Genomic DNA, 25,607 nt, shown 5'->3' on the forward strand with positions numbered 1-25,607 from the left:
TTTCTATGCATTTCCAATGCGGTTTTATTTGTTTCATTTATCGTATATGATGCATATTTGTGACCTTTACAATATGTATACAGTAGAATGTTCATAATTTTCCATGAAACTGTGATACATGTGTCAGTAATGTGTCCACAATAAATGTTTATTGTCACAATATTACGTGGTAATAATTCACTAATATTACAATATGTACAGTTTCACATACTATTTACACAGTAACACACTGTATTACACACTCAGTACTTTGGAGGTGCATAATAGTCAACGAAGTAGTCCATGGTACACAGCGCGACTTTGCTCTCCTTGCACCAGCTACAGATAGATTTTTGCTTCCTGTTTCATCGTTATGTGTGCTTGCAAATAACGCACTTGCGTGCACCCTTGGCTTTAGTACTTGTAGGTGGTATGTAGCCAAGCTTGTAAAGCATAAAGTAGTATTGAAACGATTATAGGAAAAGCTCAATTTGTAAGGTAGTCTTGAAAAGATCGCTTTGTAAGGTCCCACACAGGAAGAGATTCAGCTAGCCTCAAAGAGTGTCCATCAGTCAGGAAGAGATTCAGCTAGCCTCAAAGAGTGTCCATCAGTCAGGAAAAGATTCAGGTATTCCTGAAAATATCAATGAACACCACCACCATGGAAGCCGCTAACACTGTTAATCTATGCTACTTGTATCAGATGCATCATCACTGAACGCAGAAAACGATTCATCTATGTATCATCTATATACATTAGAGATGGCAAGGGTGGGGCTCAGAGCTACACCTGGATACGCTTGCTGTATCATCCTCATAGGTGCTGTATCACTGGCATCCGACCGTTGTGTTAAGCCCTTATTGCGCCTAGCTTCACCAATGTTATGACCCTTATGTTCTTCAAACAAAAGGGTCTGAATTGCACCGACTGAGCACAGTCTTTCAACACCGTGTGGGACAGGTGTTTGAGAGCCAGAGGCACGTGTGCCACAAATGGTTGCTCACGCAGTACTAACCCAGCCAGCAGCCCTTGTCTTTCATATTCGTTATGGCAAAAGGTTCGTTCAGTTTTTGTTGGGTAGGCTGCTCCATTATGACAATCTTTCTTTGTTTCAAATGTGTTCCATTTGTTTTGTATTTGTCACTTACGTCTCAATAATGGAGCAGCCTACCCGACAAACACTGAACGAACCTTTATGACATTTGTCCATTTTTCAAATTGTTTCAACAGTTTTTATTTTTCGTTTTTTTTTTTTTTTTTTTAAGAAACATGGAGCAGCCGACCTGTAGACCACCGAACGAACCTTTTTGACATTTGTACTGGTTTTCAAAATTCTTCATTCTTTTTATTATTTACGTTTTTTGTATGTAAGAAACATGGAGCAGCCTACCTGCCGACCACCGAACGAACCTTTTGCTATAAGGCAAATGAAAAATAAATATTGAACACATTTGAAGAAAGAAAAATGTCATAATGGTTTATTCAGTGTATGTAAGGTAGGCTTCTCCATTATTGAGACGCAAATGACAAATACAAAACAAATGGAACACATTTGAAACAAAGAAAGATTGTTATAATGGAGCAGCCTACCTGCCGAACACCGAACGAACCTTTTTGACATTTGTTGTATATCAGACATTTCATTTCTTTTTTTCCTACAAAAACGTCAATGCTTTGCAACATCTCAGTAGTCACCCTTTTATATCCCAGCATCATTAGCATCTTTAAACAAGAACAACATAATTTATGTGCATCGTCGGAGGCGTCTAAGAATGTGCAAGAAGCAGCGCGACCCCACCATGTGGTGTTGACGTTACTCAAACCAGCGTTCGTCATAAGGGACGATTTGACGCCGATCGGGCCGTTCGTTACCCAAAATATTCGTCTTTTGGGGCAATCGTTATGCGAGGTACCACTGTATTTATATATATATTTATATATATATATTTATATATATATATTTATATATATATATTTATATATATATATATTTATATATATATATTTATATATATATATTTATATATATATATATTTATATATATATATATATATTTATATATATATATTTATATATATATATATTTATATATATATATATTTATATATATATATATATATATATATATTTATATATATATATATTTATATATATATATATATTTATATATATATATATTTATATATATATATTTATATATATATATTTATATATATATATTTATATATATTTATATATATATATTTATATATATATATATTTATATATATATATATTTATATATATATATATTTATATATATATATATTTATATATATATATATTTATATATATATATATATATATATTTATATATATATATTTATATATATATATTTATATATTTATATATATATATATATATATATATTTATATATATATATATTTATATATATATATATTTATATATATATATTTATATATATATATTTATATATATATATTTATATATATATATATTTATATATATATATATTTATATATATATATTTGTATATTTTGGTAGCAGTCTTTCCTGTAGACATATATTATTAAATATGACCGAAAAAGTAAGATTAATAATTCCAACACGAATTTTCTCAATCTTTCGTACATTACGCTTCACTGTTGGAGGTAAATCAAAAATCAATTCTCCAAAATTCATTTTTATTTCTAGTCTGACGCGACACGGGCGCGTTTCGTAAAACTTATTACATTTTCAAAGACTTTAGTTCACAAATACACAACTGATTAGAACTTACGTATCTCCAATTTTATATCTACATTTGAGTGAGGTGGGAGGGGTGATGTGGCATTAACACAAGACAGAACAAGAGGGGATATTAATAGGGTATTAAAAGTATCAACACAAGACAGAACACAAACAATGGGTATTGAATAGAAGTGTTTGTAGAAAGCCTATTGGTCCATATTTCTTGATGCTTCTATATTGGAGCGGAGTCTTGAGGTGGGTAGAATATAGTTGTGCAATAATTGGCTGTTGATTGCTGGTGTTGACTTCTTGATGTGTAGTGCCTCGCAAACGTCAAGCCGCCTGCTATCGCTGTATCTATCGATGATTTCTGTGTTGTTTACTAGGATTTCTCTGGCGATGGTTTGGTTGTGGGAAGAGATTATATGTTCCTTAATGGAGCCCTGTTGCTTATGCATCGTTAAACGCCTAGAAAGAGATGTTGTTGTCTTGCCTATATACTGGGTTTTTTGGAGCTTACAGTCCCCAAGTGGGCATTTGAAGGCATAGACGACGTTAGTCTCTTTTAAAGCGTTCTGTTTTGTGTCTGGAGAGTTTCTCATGAGAAGGCTGGTCGTTTTTCTGGTTTTATAGTAAAAAATAATAGTTTTTCTGGTTTTACTATAAAACCAGAAAAACGGCCAGCCTTCTCATGAGAAACTCTCCAGACACAAAACAGAACGCTTTAAAAGAGACTAACGTCGTCTATGCCTTCAAATGCCCACTTGGGGACTGTAAGCTCCAAAAAAAACAGTATATAGGCAAGACAACAACATCTCTTTCTAGGCGTTTAACGATGCATAAGCAACAGGGCTCCATTAAGGAACATATAATCTCTTCCCACAACCAAACCATCGCCAGAGAAATCCTAGTAAACAACACAGAAATCATCGATAGATACAGCGATAGCAGGCGGCTTGACGTTTGCGAGGCACTACACATCAAGAAGTCAACACCAGCAATCAACAGCCAATTATTGCACAACTATATTCTACCCACCTCAAGACTCCGCTCCAATATAGAAGCATCAAGAAATATGGACCAATAGGCTTTCTACAAACACTTCTATTCAATACCCATTGTTTGTGTTCTGTCTTGTGTTGATACTTTTAATACCCTATTAATATCCCCTCTTGTTCTGTCTTGTGTTAATGCCACATCACCCCTCCCACCTCACTCAAATGTAGATATAAAATTGGAGATACATAAGTTCTAATCAGTTGTGTATTTGTGAACTAAAGTCTTTGAAAATGTAATAAGTTTTACGAAACGCGCCCGTGTCGCGTCAGACTAGAAATAAAAATGAATTTTGGAGAATTGATTTTTGATTTACCTCCAACAGTGAAGCGTAATGTACGAAAGATTGAGAAAATTCGTGTTAGAATTATTAATCTTACTTTTTCGGTCATATTTAATAATATATATATATTTATATATATATATTTATATATATATATTTATATATATATATTTATATATATATATATTTATATATATTTATATATATATATTTATATATATATATTTATATATATATATTTATATATATATATATATATATATATATATATATATATATATTTATATATATATATATATTTATTTATTTTAAACCTAGAAGGGGTACCACCTCTGGTGCAAGTGTAGGGACCCATAGCCTCGGAGAAGAAAATATAGAGTACTCAGAGAAGACCTTGTGGATCCTCACTGAACACTTTGATATTTTCTTCTCCTACCGCCCCTATTCTTTTGGTATGTGTGTATATTTTATTTATTTATATATATATATATATATATATATATATATATATATATATATATATATATATATATATATATATATATATATATATATATATATATATAGATATATATATATATATATATATATATATATATATATATATATATATATATATATATATATATATAGATATATATATATATATTTATATTTATTTTAATTTCATGATGTTGACTAAGGTAAGGTGCAAATGACACAATTGTAAAACAAATTATGCTCATAAACTTGAAACTTCATGATAATCAACTGAATAACTTGGCCCCCGGGTGGAAAGCATGTAGCAAAGACATTATTGCATATAGCAGATTGGAACATTATATTGAAGAATGTAAGAAAGTCAACAGGGAGAGTGTAACAACTGAAGCTGTTTTAAAATCAGTAATTGTATGGGAGGCAGTGGGATACACTTTTGTACAAAAGTTAGAGTCAAGTTGTAGTTGACCTGACCCAAAGCACGAGGCATCCCCCCCTGGGACTGGCGGTTTACGTCACAAAATGGCCAGCGTCTTTGTCTTGAGCAACGAATAATGAATTATTTGACAGAATTCAGTAATTTAGAGAGATTTAAGTCTCCAATCAAATTGTATTCAGTAGTATTCTGTTTAAAGTATCAAGAGTATCCTCAAATTGTCAGAATACTTTAGTAAGTCACCATCAGTGAAGTCACTAGCCGGAACTAGCCTCGGTCGCGGAGCGATTTGTGCGACCCAAGGGTCACAGGTCACCAAAGCTTCCACATTTAGTAATTCTCAAAGGTAAAATAGCCATTTTGTAATTGGAAATAGCTCTTCCCTAAGATGCCTGTGCAATTACCTTCAGTTTAAAAGACTTCAACCATCTGGGTCGTCCAGTGCAACAGAGATTAGTTGTTCAACTTTAAACCCTGCTAGTAAACTTAGTAAGCCAGGCGTAGGAATACCCCCTAGCTCTGACCAGCTGTGAGGCAAGCAGAGTGAGGGAGGTCAGTGTGGACTGGTCATCAACTGAGGGAAGTCATCCACTCTCACCCTCTCCCTAAATAGATCAGCATTACATCTAGCTGGTTGCAGTCAAAGGTAGAGTCTGCTGTAGTTTTGTATAGGGAATCAGTTCATTTCATGCCTCTAGGAAGTGTTCACTATAGGGAGTGCTTTTATTTAGATTTTGTTAAAATAAATATCTAGTTTGTAATTTGCATTTTATTATTTCCATTGTCTCATGTCCTTGTCATGTAATCTACACAAGGCTGAGTTTTAGTTGGGCCACAAAGCCTAATAAAGCGTAAGAGTTCAGCTATCCCCGTTTGCTATAATTCTCCACACTTAACGTAGATTCTTCCCTCCTCGTCCAAATAACTGGGGATCAAGCCCCAAGGTTTATTGAGAGCATAATCGGTCCAGACCCCGGTTATTGCTCCCCGTGTTAATGGTCTGGTGGTGGCGGCGTAAAAGAGATCCCTGAGTTTTGCTAATAGTCTAGTACCACATTGTGAGGCTGTAGAATCTTAGCCGGTCAAATGGCTTAAGACCACGTGGCGTGGGATTCGTCTTAGAGTAGCTCTGGGGTCCCTTGGATTGAAGAGAAATAATTCAGAATATGGGTAGAGGTAAGAGGTAAAGGACGGAATAGAGTTCAAGAGCCCCCCCCTCGTATTACAAGAGAAATAATGGTCATCTTGATTGCTAGAGCCACTATTCACCCAGAGCAAAGCAAATACACAAGATAAAATGTGAGTAACTTTTAAGCTGGCAAATATTGCATCACTACATTTGACTAATGGAGTTAAACAAGTAAAAAGCAACACTGGAATACCCTAAGGAACTAAGCTCCTGAAAGCACCCCCCCCCCCTTCCTGGAGTGTTTATTAGGTCTAACTGATATACACTACACATCAATTAATTGAAAGATCAAACTGATATACACATCAATTGATTGTAAGATCAAACTGATATACACATCAATTGATTGAAAGATCAAACTGATATACACATCAATTGATTGAAAGATCAAACTGATATACACATCAATTGATTGAAAGATCAAACTGATATACACATCAATTGATTGTAAGATCAAACTGATATACACATCAATTGATTGAAAGATCAAACTGATATACACATCAATTGATTGAAAGATCAAACTGATATACACATCAATTGATTGAAAGATCAAACTGATATACACATCAATTCATTGAAAGATCAAACTGATATACACATCAATTGATTGAAAGATCAAACTGATATACACATCAATTGATTGGAAGATCAATATATATATTTATTTATTTACCTTCAGAGCCTGAATTTTATATTGTGTTTGTCTATCTTTAGGTAGATGCTTGAACTTCTCCATAACGGACATGAGCTTAACTTTCCCTTGAATGTTGTCCAACTCTCCAGCCTCCAGCAACTCTTGATAAAACACAGTAAAAGGTCTGGTAAATTGATCCTCTGGAAGACCCTTAGCCCTGTGAAAAGAACAAATTTTTTTTTAATATTAATGTATCTTTAATGACAGGTTTGATTACACAATGGCAATTATTACCTGCAAGGGACAGAACAATGCTAATACAATATTACCTCCAACCCCTAGATTATAATCTTCTGGACTATCCAGTCATGAATAATCCAGATATTCAAATAATTGGCCCCCTTTGTCATTTTATTTAGGGACCATGACAGCAGTTGTGCTATGTGCCCAAGCATTCCTTTAGAAGGAAAAAAAGCACAGCCCTGTGGCTATGTTCACATTGCCTGTCAGCAGAAACTAATCTGACATGCAATGCACGCACGCGCGCACACACACACACACACTCACATAAATACATGGATGCATGGATGCATTTAATACATGGATGGCGATATACTAAAGAAATTGTTCATGACTTTTGTTAGGCCAAAGCTAGAATATGCAGCTGTTGTGTGGTGCCCATATCTTAAGAAGCACATCAACAAACTGGAAAAGGTGCAAAGACATGCTACTAAGTGGCTCCCAGAACTGAAGGGCAAGAGCTACGAGGAGAGGTTGGAAGCATTAAATATGCCAAAACTAGAAGACAGAAGAAAAAGAGGTGATATGATCACTACATACAAAATAGTAACAGGAATTGATAAAATCGACAGGGAAGACTTCCTGAGACCTGGAACTTCAAGAACAAGAGGTCATAGATTTAAACTAGCTAAACACAGATGCCGAAGAAATATAAGAAAATTCGCCTTCGCAAATAGAGTGGTAGACGGTTGGAACAAGTTAAGTGAGAAGGTGGTGGAGGCCAAGACCGTCAGTAGTTTCAAAGCGTTATATGACAAAGAGTGCTGGGAAGACGGGACACCACGAGCGTAGCTCTCATCCTGTAACTACACTTAGGTAATTACACTTAGGTAATTACACACTTGGGCAAGAACAAGAAGCTACTAACGTGTAACCCAGAAAAGGGCATTTCACTATACTTAATGCTTTGTTTCTAGGTTTGAACCCCTTGCTGGTTCTCCTCAGCCTGTGCACCATGGTACCATCTAAGGGATTAATTTACCTTCGGATGTGTTAAAAAAAATATTAGACAAGTTCTGGCAGGACGTGCTGGAATAGCAGAGCAGTGTTGAATGGGTTGTGCTGCGGGCTGCCCCAAGCAACAGCCTGTTGGCCCAAGTTATCACAAGTCAGGCCTGGCCCCTAGTCAAGCTTCAAGAGTAAAACTCTCAAAACTCATTCCAGATATATCTATTTCCTCAAAGCCTCAATGATATTGCATTAATAGGTCTATATTATATGGAAGTCATCATGCTTGCTGTACAATATACAGTAATCAGAATGTGTAAACAAAATGGATCAATATTACTCACTTTAGATATATCTTTAAATCAACTTTGGTTGGGCCACGAATTTGGGGAACATTATCTTCTGGATTGCTTTCTTTTTGTGCCTCAATCTTCTTCTGTAAATTAAACATTGACACATAAGAACAAAGGACAAATTCTTATACGAGGCATTTACTACCGTATAGTGAGATATGATACACTCCATCATTAACACTTAAGCTGAAGCAAAATTATTTAATAGCTATCTGTATACTGCATTTATAGGATTAAATTAAACATTACAATAGCTTTTATGCTATGAATACAATCCCTAGATGTTTTATATATTCCTGGCTGTGTGTACCGACATCACTGACTGCTTTATCATGTGGGGTAACTGGAGAACAATTGGGATGATGTTAAGTTGTGCAACTGATCACCAGGTATCTCGGTGCTAGGAGTGGCCATGTTAAGAATTAATATTTAAGCCTTCAGTGCCCACAGAACTTCTGAGGAGTGAATATGTCCCCTGTTGCTGTGTCACTTCTCCACCATTACCCCCCCCCCCCACCCCGAGCCCCAGCATCTCCTCAGATGAGATATTCATGAAATATTCAATGATAGTGATTTTTTAATTATTTAAGATCACACTAGGATCTCCATGAATGAACTTGTAGAAATAGTAGACAATATAAACATTTTATGACTTATGCTCCCAACCTCCCCAACTAGATTTGTTTTGACATTTCCCTGTAATTTACATATTTTTCAATAACTTCATATAAATAACAAAAAATAGTATAAACTACTCATCCACTTCAGAGGTTGTCGTATGGAATGAACCGACTCTTAACCTTCAAAATACACCAACACTTTTGTTACTCAAATGGCACTTTATATCACAGTGCAATCAAAATGTGTAAATGCAACAGAATTTGAAGGTTCTGAGACAACACCAAGACGTGAATATCTACGTGCAATTCAAGACGTGTCAGATCAGAATGATCGTGATTGTCAATGGGAATGCTTAAAATGCTAATACTTAAAACCCTCATTGGGCTTCAGTTGCAAGCCTCAGGAATCATAGAAGGTTCAATGGATTCCCGGGTTACATTGCTTTTCCATGTTGTGGTGTAGTGGTCAAGGGTGCTAGCTTGGGAGTACCAGGTGAGTGGGTTCAAATCTTCCTCAAATCAGTATATTGTTATTTTACTGTACAAATTTGTGACCTGGCCTTCCAGTATCTTCAATGTATATATTATTTGATACATGTACTCTCTGGAGAGGAGATGAGAGAGGTATATTCTTACATTCTTCCATTGCCATATTACTTGCCATTTAATACAACTCTTATCTACATTTAATGTTTTCGACTGAATTGGCTTCGGCCACTTATTCCTTGACTTCAATCCACATGTGTACTGTTTGCACATGGGCACTTCCTTACACCTGTGTCTGTTATTCCTTATTCTTATGTCTCCTCATTGGGAAGTTTCTTCCCACTCATTTTGTCTACTTTTCTCACATCTAGTCTTCTCTGATCTTCCTCCGGCAGTGTATACAGGTTCAACTCGAGGCCTGTCCTCAAAGCCCAGATCTCCTGCAATTACCCAAGTGTAGTAACAGAATAAGAGCTACTTCACATCTTCCCAATAAACTTTGTCAAATGCCTTTTGCTGAATCTAATAATTACCTAAATTTTCATAGTTCTTCTACATGCTTACGTATCAGTGACTTCAGGAAATCTAGCTCTTCACGTCCCACTGCCTAGCTTTAGGTACTTCGTACTTTCATAACTCTCTTGAGGGTTATGGTTTTGTCACATTTAATTCTCAAGTTATGAAATGATGCCATCTCAATCCACAACGTGCAAAATAAATACATCACAGAACATGATCAAGAGAATTACAAATGAATAATGTACTAAAAGGTAGGAGGTGGACCATTATGGTAAGAATAAATAATGCTCTTTCTGATACTAGTGACTATCCAAGCTATTTAACTCACCTCAAAATCGTGCATTTCTCTCAGTGATGAAGTAATGTATTTCAATTTCACATCATCCTCAAGACCAGCATAAACAACCTTAGGATAATTAGATTCGGATGGGTTGCCTTTAATCTCATTCTTCTGTTCTGAACACCATATCTATCAAGAGAATAAAAATATTAATTGCAAAATTAAAATAGAATCAACCTGTACACTGTCTAAATAAGTGGTATCCCAACTGGTGGGTTGCGACCCACTTGGGGGTCTTTTCAAAATCAGAAAATAAGGCCATTCTCCAAAACACTGGGAATCAATAGTCTAAATTGGAAGTTTCCCCAACTTTTTGAGAACACATTAAGTCTATTTCAAATACTTGACCAACCCTCCAAGGGGATCACAACCCACCAGTTAAGAACAACTGGTCTAAACCATCTCCTCAGATAAAAAGGAAATGCTCAAACAAATGCTTGCAAGACACTGAAGAGTTCAGTGTAGGTAAGCTTTAAAGGGTCACAAAATGGTGTTTTGAAACGTTCTCAAACTTTTTTTTTTTTTTTTTTTTTGCCTAATCTACATGGTTAATGCTTCAACTTTTCCTAAGGGATCAACAGCCAAACATGAACACACACAAAAATATATATACTGTATCTAAATAATTAATTTTAAAAAGTTTCCATTTCACATTTTTAAATGAGCTTCAAAAATATATAATGACCCCAATGTATCCTTTTCTTTCATTATGGTTGCAGAATTTCTTATGATCTTCATTGTTATCCTATTAGAATAAAGTTTGAGAGTACAGTATAGTTTACCGTAAAAATAATTGTCAATATGTGCCAAATTTAGATGAAAAAATTAATATCTCCAAAAGTTTTTCATTTATGAAAAGACAAGAGGAGGATATTGTAGAACAAAGAATTTTGGACATATGTGAAAATGTTGAGAATCGATCAGAAATTGGCTTTTTAAAGCTGTCTCAAAACTGAAAATCTAGTTCACGAGAAAAATTAATTGCAATTTCTCGCCAATGAATATGATCTTTCTACTTCATGTATTTCCTTGAATGCTTTAATACATATTGGTTGGCAGTCGTATTGTACAATGTGATAGTTGTAGGTCAATATGTGTTGAAATGAAGTCAAGAAAAAATCCCCCCACCTCTAAAAAAACCAGCGTTGAATGTAATGAAACGCTATTTTCTGGGTGAATCCCGGAGGCTCCCCGGAGCTTTTCCCAGGCTGATATGCTAATGTCAGACTTTGGCATCAGTCATGTGTATGGAGTTCTTAGGCCTACCGGGGACCACGGCCAGAACCGGGCCCCCTCAAGGCAAGGGGAGCAATGGCCTATAGAAGCCCCCGTGTGGTTGGAAGCATTCTATGTCTGTCATCGACCGGAACAGGCACCCAGAAAGGTAAGCGCCTCAAAACAAACCCCTATTCTAGTTAAAATTGCTACCAAAAGCCGAACTAGTGGATAGAACTCCCCAACAGAAAACAAGCAAACTAGTGTGACATCACACGTCGCCGCGCCGCTGTCTGCGCAGCTTCCCCCTCCCTGGGAGGGGGAAGGGGGAGCCCCAGACCCTCCACGCCGGCTACCCACACCTCGGTTCTTGAGGCTGGATCTCAAAAACGCGAAAAAACCACCGACCGGAGGGTGACGAGCAGCCAGGATCCTGTTCGACCGCCAAAATCCCCGCGCCCAAATATGAGACCAAGACATATACCCAAAGACGGCAGCAAGAGCCGCGAACTTATGGACGTCATGGGCACGGGGATAGACCGTGGCTGGCTGGACTTAATAACCCTGCGGACGACCTGGGAGATCCGAACCCGCGAACAGGGAAGAAGGGAAACCGGATTAACCCAAAGCGCGTCCTCGGACACAGAAGCCGTGGCGCGCAAATAACGGCGAAGCGCCGCAACCGGACACAAAACATGATGCACCCCCGGCCTGACCAACCAAGCATCAACCCCCCATGGACCCCTCCGGAACGCAGCAGTCTCATTCTTCGCCAGAAAAGAAGGAGACGGCTGCAAGCGAACAAAACAATCACCACGACCAAAAGAGCAGAAACCCCTGCGCCGGAGGAGAGCATGAAGCTCCCCTACCCGACCCCCAGAGGCCAATGCCAACGAGAAAAGAGCCTTGGAGAAACAATCCCGGACCGAAGGGGCCACAACGAAACGAGGAGACGAAAGGTAAGCGAGCACTCCGTCCAAAGACCAGGATGGCTCAGGCGGCGCATGAGCACGCCGGAGGTGAAACAAGGCACAAGACAGCTTGCGAAATGGCGCAGACGTAACATCGATACTGAAGGCAAGCTGAAGTGGCTCCGCCAGCGCCGCACGCTATGAGGCGACAGTGTTAGGCATATGATGACGGTCCTGAAACAACCAAGAGAGAAAGGACAGGACCACCCTAACAGATAAGGAACTAACACGACGAAGACGCAAAAAGAAACGGAAGGACCGCCAGGAAACTTCATACTGCCGCCGAGAAGAAGCCCTCAGGTGGGACACCAACAAGGAGGCCACGTGATCACCATAGAGATGATGATAAACTCGAATCAAAAACCCATACACAAAGTCTCGAGGAGAAGATCGAACCAGCCACGTGACATACCGGCCCGATCTGCTGAAAGAGGCGGAGCCGCGGGAAAACCCTCGGGTTCGGACACCGAGCAAGCAGCACCTGAAACCAAGGCTGGGCCGGCCACCAAGGAGCCAGAAGGACAACTCTCCCCTGGTAAGTCTCCAGGCGAGTCAGGACCTGGAGCAACAGTCGAACTGGGGGAAAGAGGTACAGGAACCCCCACCTCGACCAGTCTAGCCGGAAGGCATCGACGGCCTCGCGATCAGGGAAGGGCGCCGCATACACGGGAAGACACCGCAACCATGCAGACGCGAAGAGGTCCACCTCGGGGCGCCCGAACGTCTGGCAAAGTCAATTGAAGTTGACCGTTCACTCTGTGGAGAGGGGAACGAAGCAAGACAGAGCGTCGGCCAAGACGTTGGACACTCCCTGGATGTGAACCGCTAGGAGAGCCAAACCCCGAGAACTCAGCAGACGAGTCACCCGAAGCGACCAACCCCAAAGAGACAAGGACCACATCGAACCCCCGCGAACTCCCGCACCGTGCTGTGAGCTCAACGGAAGGACGGATCCCAACGCCCCTGGTGGGCCTGGTGGGCCTGGTGAGCACTGATCACAAAGCCCCAGCCGAGAGACGACACATCCGTGTACACTTCGAGCGAGGGCTCGGGGAGGCGCCAAGGCACTGAACCCCGAAAAACCCGAAGAAGAAGTCGGTGACACAGCAACTGACACAAGGCCCCCGGGGTCAAACCCCTGCAATCGTGAGAGAGACGGAAGGGGTGACCCCGAAGGAACCAAAACTGCCGACGAAGCCAAACCCGACCCGGCGGGTAGACCACCATCGCGAAGTTCAAGCTTCCGCACAGCCCCTCGAGCAACCGCCGGGTGACCAGAGGGCCCACCAGAAACAGACAAAGGCGGGACCGCAGCCGCAGGAGAGACTCCGGAGGGAGAGACAAGGAGGCGGTCCGAGAGTCCCAAACGAGACCCAGCCAAGTTCGAACCTAAGAGGGGACCAGACGGGACTTCCTCCAGTTCACCAAGAACCCGAACCCGACGAGCTGGGAAAGAATCAAATCCCTGGCTAGCAAGCAAGCTGACCGGCTGGGAGCCCAAACCAGCCAGTCGTCGAGGTAGGCCAACACCCGAACACCTAGGAGACGCAAACGAGCCACCACAACCCGTGTAAGGCACGTGAACACGCGAGGTGCCAGGATCAACCCGAACGGGAGACAACGAAAGCTGTAACTCAGACGCTCCACAACAAAACCGAGCCAGTCCCTGAACCCCAGATGAATCGGGACATGCCAATAAGCGTCCCGGAGGTCCAGGGACACCATCCAAGCACCCGGCTCCAAGAGGAGCCGAACCTGAGACAGCATAGTCATCCGAAAGGAGGGGCAATGAACCCAGGGGTTCAGACGGGACTAGTCCAGAATGAACCGCAGGTCCGTGCAGTCCTGTTTTGGAACCTGAAACAGACGGGAAACCCATCTGAGGGACGACGACGTTTCGACGACGCCCAAGCGATCCCACTCCAAAACGACCCGACAGAGCCCTGGGGAAGAAACCTGCCCTGCCAGCCCCGACCCCCCCCAAGGGGGGAGGGGGGCCACCCAACGCCACCGCAGGCCGACAGACATGACCCGAAAGGCCCACGAATCGTGGGACCAGGCGTGGGCGAACAGTGCAAGCCGCCGCCCCCATCGCCCCATCAATGGGGCAAACTGCGAAATGGCCAGCGACCCTTACGAAACCCAGAACCCCGCGCCGACCAGACGAGGGAGGGTCCGAAGTAGGAGCCGACCAGACGAGGGAGGGTCCGAAGTAGGAGCCGAACCCGAACCTGACACCAGTGGCCTACCACGACGAGAGGAACCACGAGCCCTGGCACGACCCTTCCGGGAAGACCCACCCCGGGACCCCCGGAAAACCAACAAGTCCGACATCGGACGACAAGCCGACAACGCAGCCTGCATAAACTGCGCCATGGCCGACTCCTCAAACAAAAGAGGACAAAAAGGCAAAGAACGCCTAAGAGCCAGAGCCCAAGCAGATTCCACAGAGGAATTACCAGCACCATCTGCCGACACGCGAGACGGGAAGCATAAAACAGGGAAATCGCATCCCGCAAAATCGGCGTGAACAGCTTCAACAAGGCAGCCGACGAACGCACTGCCGAGGACAAGGCGCCGGACCCCAGGACGGACCCAAGCGTCCTCACATCCTCCACGAGCCAATCCGAGGACAGCTCCAGGAGGGAAAAGAACCGCAAGGTCGAAGCCAAAAGGCCCTGGGCATGCAAGTCCTCTGCTATGAGTGCCGCCGAAAGGGTGGGAACCTGCACATGGAGCTGAATAATGCCCACATCGCGGGGAAGGGCAGGGGCAAACAAGCACTCATTCAGGTACTCAAGATCGCCCCCCAGGAAAACCTGAAGCACCATGGAAGCTTCCCGCCACTCCAGCGTGCGGGAACGACAGAAGGAATGCCAGGAATCCAGAACAAACAAGGGGCAGTCTGCTAGCCAGGAAGACTCCGGAACCTCGTAACGGAGCCAGAAAGGGAACGAAGTCCCAAACCTGAACTCGGATGGATCCATTTCCGAGGCATAATCCGGGTCATGCAGGAGGTAAGCTGCAAAGGCCACCCGCACCACACCAGGTTGGATGCGATAAACCGAAAACCTCCGGAAAGACAGAACCAATGTACCCGGGGAGACATGGAACCGAACCTGGGGAGGGGCCGACACCAAATCCAACTCGTACGCAGAGGGGGGAAAAGAAAACCCCACACCTTGTAACAATAAGCCCCGCTCAGAAGGAAGAAAAACCCAGGCAGGGTCCAGCGGGGCCCAAGGCCCCCAAGTCAGCCCCTCCCCAGCCTCGAGGTCCTTCACCATAGGACCTGGGGCCGAGACCTCTCCCCAAGCCCCGACCCCACAAGACAAGGACAGAGCTGCCGTAGAAGCTGGAGGAAGGGGGGGCCCACTGGTCAGACCCAGAAGCTTTGGCCGGGAGACAAGACTCGAATGCCTCTGCCGCCCTCCCGGAAGGGGCATCCCCCGAAGCTGCCCGAGTCTCAAGATCAAGTAACCCCTGCTCCGACCCCGAAACCCTCAGACGCTTCGGGACCGGAAGCAGGGGGGAAGGGAGGACCAGAACGAACAGAAGGGGAAGGACGAGGAGGTGCGGACTGAACCAGGATCGAAGCGACCCCCACCCCCAAGTCCGGGTCTTGAAAGGCAAAGTGGGGCAGCTCCGGGGTATCCGGGTGCGCAACCAACCGAGTGCGTTGCAACAGACGAAACCTAGACTGCAACGCACGCGCCGCCTGTACCCGGATAGAATAATCAGAGAATTGGGTAAATTGAGTCACAAGAAAGCAGCAACACTCACAGGACTCGGGGTCGAAAGTATCACTGACCCAACAGGCAGCATGGCAGAGGCAAAAACAATAAGGGTCATCCTGAGACAAGGGGACCGAGCAACCCTCAAACTCGCACCCAGCGAGCGGGGACTCCGGGGTCACATCCATCGGACCCACCCGCCCCCTAGGGGATTTCCAGGGTCCTGAGCGTTTACTTTAAGAGGACTCGCGCTCAGGTAGTCCCAGGCAGGGCGCTACTAACCGGCGCCCAAAACTACCAAGCAAACTTCTATAGCTGTACCCCAGGGACGTGTACACTCACAGGGACCTAGCAGGGGGTGCCACCGAGGAGAACCGAGGAAGTGAAAAAACCAGTGGAATAATAGGGCAGAACCCCCCACCAGGCAAAAACAAAAAGAAAAACAAAACCCCCCAAGACGACAGCGAACCCCAAGGAACAGAGCCGACCTCTATGTCGGGAATACAAGTTGTGCAGCACCCTGCGCCCCTACCAGTGCAAACTGCCTCTTACCTGCCGGTAACAAGGGAGAACAGAACACCCAAGAGCCCAACAGGCGGCCGAAAAAACAAAAACGTAAAACGGACCAGCAGAGGGAGACCCCGAGGAGCCTGTGGAAGGTGGCCCCAAGCCCCAAGGGCAGTACGTACAGGGCACCTAGGAAAGGAAGCCCTAGGCGCATGCAGCCCGAGTACTGAAGATAACTTTGCCTCTCGCACCCACAAAAACAAACACCACATGCAGAGCACAGTGCTGTAGTGACACCGGAGCCAGAGCACACAACTGTCGCCTATAGCATCAGCCTCTAGAACTGAGGTGTGGGTAGCCAGCGTGGAGGGTCTGGGGCTCCCCCTTCCCCCTCCCGGGGAGGGGGAAGCTGCGCAGACAGCAGCGCGGCGACGTGTGACGTCACAATAGTTTGCTTGTTTTCTATTCGGGAGTTCTATCCACAAGTTTGGCTTTTGGTAGCAATTTTAACCAGAATAGGAGTTTACATTCGGGCGCGGTTTTTTTGGCGGTCGAACGGGGTCCTGGCTGCTCATTATCTTTGTACACATTTCTGGGCCTAATCGGGGCTGTGTCGTCTTGGGTCTGTGGTTGCAGCCAGTTGTCTCGGTTTTGAGTTGCGGAGCGAGCAGCGACCGCCTCCTGGATGAGTCCCTCTACTTTCCTCTGTGGGTAGTTAGCTCCGGGGAGCTCACGGGGCTCCCCCCAGAAAACCAGCATTGAATGTAATGAAACGCCATTTTCTGGGTGTGACCCGGAGGCTCCCCGGCATCCCTCCCTCCCTTCCTCCGGTCGGCGGTTTTTGCATTTTGTTGACATCCAGCCTCAGAACTGGGGTGTGGATCGCCGGCATGGGGGGTCTGGGGCTCCCCCTTCCCCCTCCTGGGGAGGGAGGGAGCTGCGCAGACACCGGCACGGTGACGTGTGACGTCATGCTAGTTTGCGCGTTTCTTTTTGAGGAGTTCAATCCACTAGTTCGGCGTTAGGTAGCAATTTTAACCAGAATAGGGGTTTGTTTTGGGACGCTTACCTTTCTGGGTGCCTAACCCGGTTGATGGTAGACATAGAATGCTTCCAATCACACGGGGGTTCTATAGGCCATTGCTCCCCTTGCCTCTCTGAGGGGGCCAGGTTCTGGCTCGTGATACCCGGTAGGCCCACAGAACTCCATACACATGACTGATGCCAAAGTCTAACATTAGCATATCAGCCTGTATAGTTCCGGGGAGCCGCTGGGGCTCCCCCCCCCCCAGAAAAAATATAAACTTCCACTTATTTTGGCTGTGGGGACGTGGACAAAGCCGTGCATGACGTCATCTCGGGCTGGTCACCCGTGTGTAAGGCTTCCAGATGTGGTCGCGCACGGGCCATTCAAGCCTCGCGAGTCGCCATAAATATTTTTACAAATATTATTTCAATGTATTTTCAATGCTTTATAATGATTTTTTATGTATCATATCCGATGCATATATGTGTCCTTTACAATGTTTATATAATAGAACACATTCATAATGTTCCATGGAACTGTGATACATGTATCAGTAATGTGTCCACAATAAATGTTTATTGTTGCAATATTACTTGTTCAAAATTCACTTATTACAATATGTACAGTTTCACACTATTTACACAGGAACACACTGTATTACACACTCAGTACTTCAGTAGTGAGTGATAAGCAAAGCAGCAGTCCATGGTACATAGTGCAACTTCGCTCTCGATGCATCAGGTACAAACAGATTTTCGCTTCCTGTTTCTTCGTTCTGTGTGCTTGCAAATACTGTAACGTACTTGCATACACCCTTGGCTTTAGTACCTGTAGGTAGTATGTAGCCAAGCTTGTGAAGTGTAAGGTAGTCTTGAAAAGATCGCTTTTCAAGGTATTCTGGAAGAGATTCAACTATTCTTAAAAAGATCGATGGAAAACACCATCATAGAAGCCACTAACACTGTTCATCTACGCAACTTTTATCAAATACATTCAAATACATCATCACTGAACCCAGAAAACAATTCATCAATGTATCATCTATAAGGGCAGTACTTACAATGCACCTAGGGAAGGAAACCCTAGACACATGCAGCCCGAGTACTGGAGAATCACTCCCGGCTCCCAGCTCATAAAAATTGGAGATAACATGGGTGAGCATGGGTGGCACTCAGCCACTACTGGATATGCTCGCTATATCGTCCTCATCGGTGCTGTATCACTTGCATCCAACCCTTGTGTTAGGTCCTTATTGTCCCTATCTTCATTAATATCATGGGAATATTATGTTCTTCAAACAATAAGGTCTGAATTTCACCGAGAGAGAGCAATCTTTCAACACCGCGTCGAACAGGTGTTTGGGAGCCAGAGGCATGTGCACCTTCCCTTGTTGCTCACTCGGAACTAAGCCAGCCAGCAGCCCTAGGGCATTCTGGGAATTTTTTCCAAGATGGCTGCCTCTCACTGGAGGTCCCAAGAGTTCATTTCATATACAACCTACTGCGCGCCAATTTTGAATGGATACGAAAGATTAAAAAGGTGTTTTCACGGCTCGCGCAGTTTCACACCAACTGAGTTTTCTTGCCCGGTGCAGTCCAGTGATTAACAACTTCGAAAGTCAATCTAATTTAACTCGCCCAATTAACAAAGAAATAATCCTTAAGAACTTGATCACAGAAATAAACCATACAAGAGTTAATTGGAAAACAATAAATTTGTTTAAAATAATAATAATAAATACAAAGATGATCTTCATTGTTGTCCTTTTAGGATATAGTTTGGGGAGTATAGTTTACTGTAAAAATAATTGTCAATGTGACCTGCATTAAGCACCAGATGCACTAAATTTAGACAATAAATTAATATCTCCAAAAGTTTCTCCAATAAATACAATTTAATAATATTATTAATACATATTACTTTCTTGTAATATGGCAACATAATAGACGTGGGATCAATGCATTGTTCCAAGGGTAGATTAGACATATGAATGAGTTTGCATGGATATAAACTGCCTCATATAACTGTGCCAATATAAGCCTTTCTAATTCATTCTTATGTTCTTTATTCACTACTCAAAAAATTACCTCAATGCCTAAATTACACCTTATTTAATTGACTAAATACCAATGTTGATGGCACTTGTCTCCTACACTGCCATGCTGAATGGATAACAGCATTATTACCCAACTACTGTACCTCTAATGGAGTTTTTGGCAGTCCTGTGTCTTTTCGTACTTTGTACTTTCGCTCCCTGAAACAAAAATTAGTTTAGGTCAATACAATACTACCATAGGACATTATAAAACATCAATGCTCAGGGCTAAATCAAACACAGAATTTAGGATATCAGTTACCTCCATGCTAGCCAAACATGTGATTAAATTTAAGTAAATGAAATTATCCAAAATAAATTTTGCAGAATTACCTCTAATTATTTATAACTTGCATAAATGTATAAACAAATGTGTTAAGAAGCATTTTATTATCAATTTACTAGCCATGGCACAACACATACAGGGATTTCCCAATTAGACATGTCCCCTGCCTCTTCAAATCCATTAACTAACAAGTTGCTATGCCACTTAGAAAATACTAGTAACAACAAAAATATCCTCGTCTAACTTGACAAATTAAGCCTATTAACCCCGGAGGCTCCCTGAAGTTATTAAACTGACATGTGCCATATATTAGTTTGGTGCCATCAGCCCTTGGAGTACGAGTGCCTACCAGGGGCCATGAACCAGAACTTGGCCCCCATCAGAGGTGAAGAGAGCAATGGCGATATGAGCTCTCTATATGTAGAGTTTGACAGTCCCCCCCTCCCTCCAAAAGGAGGGAGGGGGGGGGACCCCGCTCAGGCGAGCCGACTTCTCCCGCCTCAGTTTGGAGAATGATGAAAACTGCTGACCAGAGGGAGGAAGGGTGTCAGGGACACAAAACAAAGCCGCAGAGGGCCCGGGACGTTGACAAGATATCTGGAGGCCAGGACCCTGTTCGATTTCCAAAGCCCTGTGCACGAATATTGACCTACCAAAGATAGCAGCAAGAGCTGCATATGCCCACATCATCATGGGAGTAGACCACAGGCTGGCTAGACTTGATAACCCTGCGGACAACTTGAAAGACATGAGTCTTGGAATAGCGAACCAGGAAAACCGGGTCTACCCAGAACACGTCTACTGTCGCTGAACCAGTAGCACGCAGGTAGCAAAATAAAGCCTCCACCAGACACAAAACATGATGAACCCCAGACCAAACCAATCAAGTATCAACAACCCACGGACCCCTCCGGAAACCAGCCATCTCATTCTTCACCAGAAAAGAAGAAGGCTGCAACAGAACAAAACGACCCCCAGGACCAAAAGAGCAGAGACCCCTGCACTGGAGAAGACCATGAGGCTCCCCCACCCGACCCTCAGAGGCTAAAGCCAACAAAAATAAAGCTTGAGGAAAACAAATCTGGATTAAAGGGGGCCACGACAAACCGAGGAAAAGAGAGAAAGGCGAGCAGCCGGTCCAAAGACCAAGAAGGCTCAGAAGGTGCATGAGCAGGCCGGAGGTGAAAAAATGCACGAGAGCTTGCGGAAAGAAATGGAATTGACATCCACCCCGAACGCAAGCTGGAGTGTCACCGCTAGCGCCACACAATAAGAAGCGACAGTATTCAGCATAAGATGCCAGTCCTCAATATGCCAAGAAAGAAAGGACAAAAGAGTTGGAACAGATAAAATCCTACAAAGGGAAAGGAAATGGTAGAAAGGCCACAAAGAGACTTCATAATGTCATTGAGAGGAAGACCACAGGTAGGACACCATCAATGAAGCCACTTGATTACCATACAAATGGCGATACACCACGTGTAAAAAAAAAATGCTAATTGTGGAAGAGTAAGGTAAACCAGCGAGGTACCTCACTGGCTGCCCGACCTGCTGAAAGAGGCAGAGTTGCAGAAAAACTCCCAGGTTCAGACACCGCCGTCCAAGCAGCGTCTGAAACCAAGGCTGGGCCGGCCACCTTGGGGTCCAGGAGAACCTCTCTTCCCCAAAAGGACTGAAGCCATGCCAGAACCCGAAACAACAGCTGGATCAGGGGATGAAGGTACTGTACAGGAACCCCCCCACCTCGACCAGTCCTGCCAGAAAGTGTTTACTGCGAATGCCTTGGATGAACCTGACTAATAACTCAGACTAATAACCCTGCGGACAACCTGGGAGACCCGATCCCTGGAACAGGGAACGAGGGAAACCGGATCAACCCAAAGCCCATCCCCAGCTACAGAAGCCGAGGAGAGCAGGTTACGGTGAAGAGCCGCAACCGGACAACACACGATGCACCCCTAGCCTGACCAACCAAGCACTCAAGGACCCCTCCGGAAAGCGGCCGTCTCCTGGCTGCAACCAAACAACCCTACCACCAGGACCATAAGAGAAGAAACCCCTGTGCCAGAGGAGAGCATGAAGCTCACCAACCCAACCCCCAGAGGCCAGCCAACAGAATAAGAGCCTTGGAAAAACAATCTTGAACCGAAGGGGCCACCATAAACCAAGGAGAAGAGAGAAAGGAGAGCATCCGGTCCATTGACCAGGTCAGCTCAGGCGATTCATGAGCAGGCCAGAGGTGAAACAAAGCATGAGAAAACTTACAGGACGGGGTGGACGTGACATCCACCCCGAACAATAAAATAAAGGTGGAAATAAAGGTGGACGTGACATCCACCCCGAGCGCTAGCCAGCGCGGCTCCGCAAGCGCCACACAATACGAAGTGACAGTATTAGGCATCAAATGACGATCCTGAAAAAGCCAAGAAAGGACAAGATAACCCGATCAGAAATAAAAGACAACTTACAAAGGGAGAGAAAATGGTGAAAAGAACGCCAGGAAACTTCCAATTGTCACCGAGATGAAGCTCTCAGGTGGGACACCATCAATGAAGCCACCTGATCACCATACGCAGGTGATAAACCTGCGTAAAAAAAAAATAGATGCAAAAAGCGGAGGAGTAGACCGAACCAGCCATGTACTGGAATAGGTCCGACCTGCTGGAAGAGGCAGAGCCACAGAAAATGCCCCGGGTTTGGGCACCAAGCAAGCAGCCCATGAAACCAAGGCTGGGCCGGCTACCAACAGGCCATAAGGACAACTCTCCCGTGGTAAAACTACAACAAAGCCAGAACCTGAAGCAACAGCTGGACCGAGGGAAAGAGGTATGGGTAACCCCACATCGACCAGCCCTGCTACAACAAGTCCATCGGACCGCTCCGCAGTCGTGGAAAGGCACCACACATCGGGAGACACCGAGACCACACTGATGCCAAGGCCACCTCTGGGAGCTCGTACGTCCGGCAGAGCTAACGGAAGGAGTCAACGTTGACCATCCATTCCGTGGACAAGGGATATGAACCGAGACAGGCCGTCCGCCAGGTCGTCAGGCACTCCCCACACACGACCACACAGAGCCAAACTCCAAGAATTCAGCAGACGAGTCACTCGAAGACACCAGCCCCAAAGAGAACCCCCAGTGGTTTAGGCCATGAACCACCGAAGAACAATCTGAATGGTGCCTGATCGTTAAACCCCCGAGCAACCCGAACCCTCTGAAGCGCCAGCCAAATCGGTGCGAACTCCCGCATCGTGCTGTGAGCCCGACTTGAAGCCGCCAGTCTCTCACTACCATCTAAACCTTGATATCTTGAGGTTATCTTGAGATGATTTCGGGGCTTTAGTGTCCCCGCGGCCCGGTCCTCGACCAGGCCTCCACCCCCAGGAAGCAGCCCGTGACAGCTGACTAACACCCAGGTACCTATTTTACTGCTAGGTAACAGGGGCATAGGGTGAAAGAAACTTTGCCCATTGTTTCTCGCCGGCGCCTGGGATCGAACCCAGGACCACAGGATCACAAGTCCAGCGTGCTGTCCGCTCGGCCGACCGGAAACCCTGCCCCAACTCTGAAACCCTCCGATGTTTGGGAGCCGAGAGCAGGGGAAGAGGGAGGAGAGGGGGGAGCACGACAAACAACACCAACCAAGAAAGGACTAGGAAGCGCTGACGAAACCCAAGTCTAAGCAACTAATGCCCCAAAGTCCGGGTCCCTATAACCCAAGCGGGGCAGCCTCAGGGCATCCGGATAAGTAACCAACCTTGCGCGCTGCAGCAACCGATATCTAGCATGCAACACCAAACCTGCCTGTACCCGAACATCAATATCAGTAGAATGGGTTAACTAGAGCACGAGCAAGGAGCAAGACTCCGGGTCAAAGGTATCATTGACCCAACTCTGAAACCCTCCGATGTTTGGGAGCCGAGAGCAGGGGAAGAGGGAGGAGAGGGGGGAGCAGGACAAACAACACCAATCAGGAAAGGACTAGGAAGCGCTGACGAAACTCCAAAGTCCGGGTCCCTATAACCCAAGCGGGGCAGCCTCAGGGCATCCGGATGAGCAACCAACCTTGCGCGCTGCAGCAACCGATATCTAGCATGTAACACCAAACCCGCCTGTACCCGAACTTCAATATCAGTAGGATGGATTAACTAGAGTACGAGCAAGGAGCAAGACTCTGGGTCAAAGGTATCATTGACCCAGCAGGCAGCATGACAGAGGCAAAACTGTCGAGTGTCCCCGCCAAGACAAGGGGACAGAGCAACCATCAAACTTGTACGCAGCGAGTTGAAATCCAGAGGACGCATCCACAGGTCCAAAGGCCCCAATGAGGTTTTCCAGGGCCTTTAGGCTGACTGCTAAGGGTAGCCCTGGCAAGGTATTGCTAACCGGTTAGGCCCAAACTACCAACAGAACTGCTAAAAACCTGAACCCCTGCGACATGTACAGTACAAGCACCGGAGTCTAATGGAGGACCACCAATATAACAAAAGGTAGATAAACCAACGGGGCAGACCCCCACCAGGTAATGTAAACAAAAAGAAAAAGAAATCCCTGCGAAAACACAACGTCCCCAGAAGGAACAGAACCTGCGACTATGTATAATGGGAGACAAGCCACACAATACCTTGTGCTCCTACCAGCAATGATACCCCTTCCTACCCAATGCCAAACAGTGACTACAAAACAACCCAGTTGGCCCCAAGGGCAGGCAATTGCTGAGCAGCAACAGACCCCAACAGAAGCGATTCTCGAACGACCTGTGGAAGGTAACCCCAAGATGCAAGGGCAGTACTTACAGGATACCTAGGAAAAGTGTCCCTAAGTGCATGCAACCCCAGTACTGTTCAATTATTCCTGGCCAGTGCACCACACCGCAGAAATACACAAGGCACAAAACTGCAGTCTGAGACCAGAGTTGACGACCGCCACAGTCCACCTCACCTGAGGAACTGATTGCTGGAGCGGCCAGCACGGGGGGGTCTGGGCCCCTTAGACAAAAATACACGTCACAGCTTCGTGTCGTCCTTTGCAGATGACACAAAAGTCAGCATGAAAATTACCTCTGCTGAAGACATTGAAAAACTACAAGCAGATGTCAACAAAGTTTTCGATTGGGCAGCAGAAAATAACATTGTACTGGAGTGAACGATATGGAAGAAAATGCAAGAATGAACCAGTGAAGAGCAGAGGTGCCATAGGCACAATGAGAGAGCACTGTATAAACATCAGAGGTCCGTGGTTGTTCAACGTCCTCCCAGCGACTAAAAAATATTGCCGGAACAACCGTGGACATCTTCAAGAGAAAACTGGACTGTTTTCCAAGAGAAGTTCCGGATCAGCCAGATTGTGGTGGGTATGTGGCCCTGCAGGTCGCTCCAAGCAACAGCCTGGTGGACCAAACTCTCACAAGTCG

General features: G+C 44.5%; 1 protein-coding gene across 3 annotated transcripts in view; it reads right to left on the reverse strand.

The window, feature by feature from the left end:
- Positions 1-25,607, reverse strand: part of LOC123758005 (nucleolar transcription factor 1-A) — a 118,651-nt gene that overhangs the window by 26,739 nt on the left and 66,305 nt on the right. For all 3 annotated transcript variants that reach the window (XM_045742114.2, XM_045742117.2, XM_045742115.2), the window contains exons 9-12: positions 20,011-20,065; positions 10,346-10,486; positions 8,384-8,475; positions 6,831-7,008 (exon numbers count right to left, since the gene is read on the reverse strand). In XM_045742114.2, coding sequence (XP_045598070.2) covers positions 6,831-7,008; positions 8,384-8,475; positions 10,346-10,486; positions 20,011-20,065 — 466 coding nt within the window. The remainder of the gene's footprint in view (positions 1-6,830; positions 7,009-8,383; positions 8,476-10,345; positions 10,487-20,010; positions 20,066-25,607) is intronic.

The sequence above is a fragment of the Procambarus clarkii genome, chromosome 40 (genome assembly GCF_040958095.1).
Source record: "Procambarus clarkii isolate CNS0578487 chromosome 40, FALCON_Pclarkii_2.0, whole genome shotgun sequence".
In the NCBI taxonomy this organism is placed as follows: Eukaryota; Metazoa; Arthropoda; class Malacostraca; order Decapoda; family Cambaridae; genus Procambarus; species Procambarus clarkii.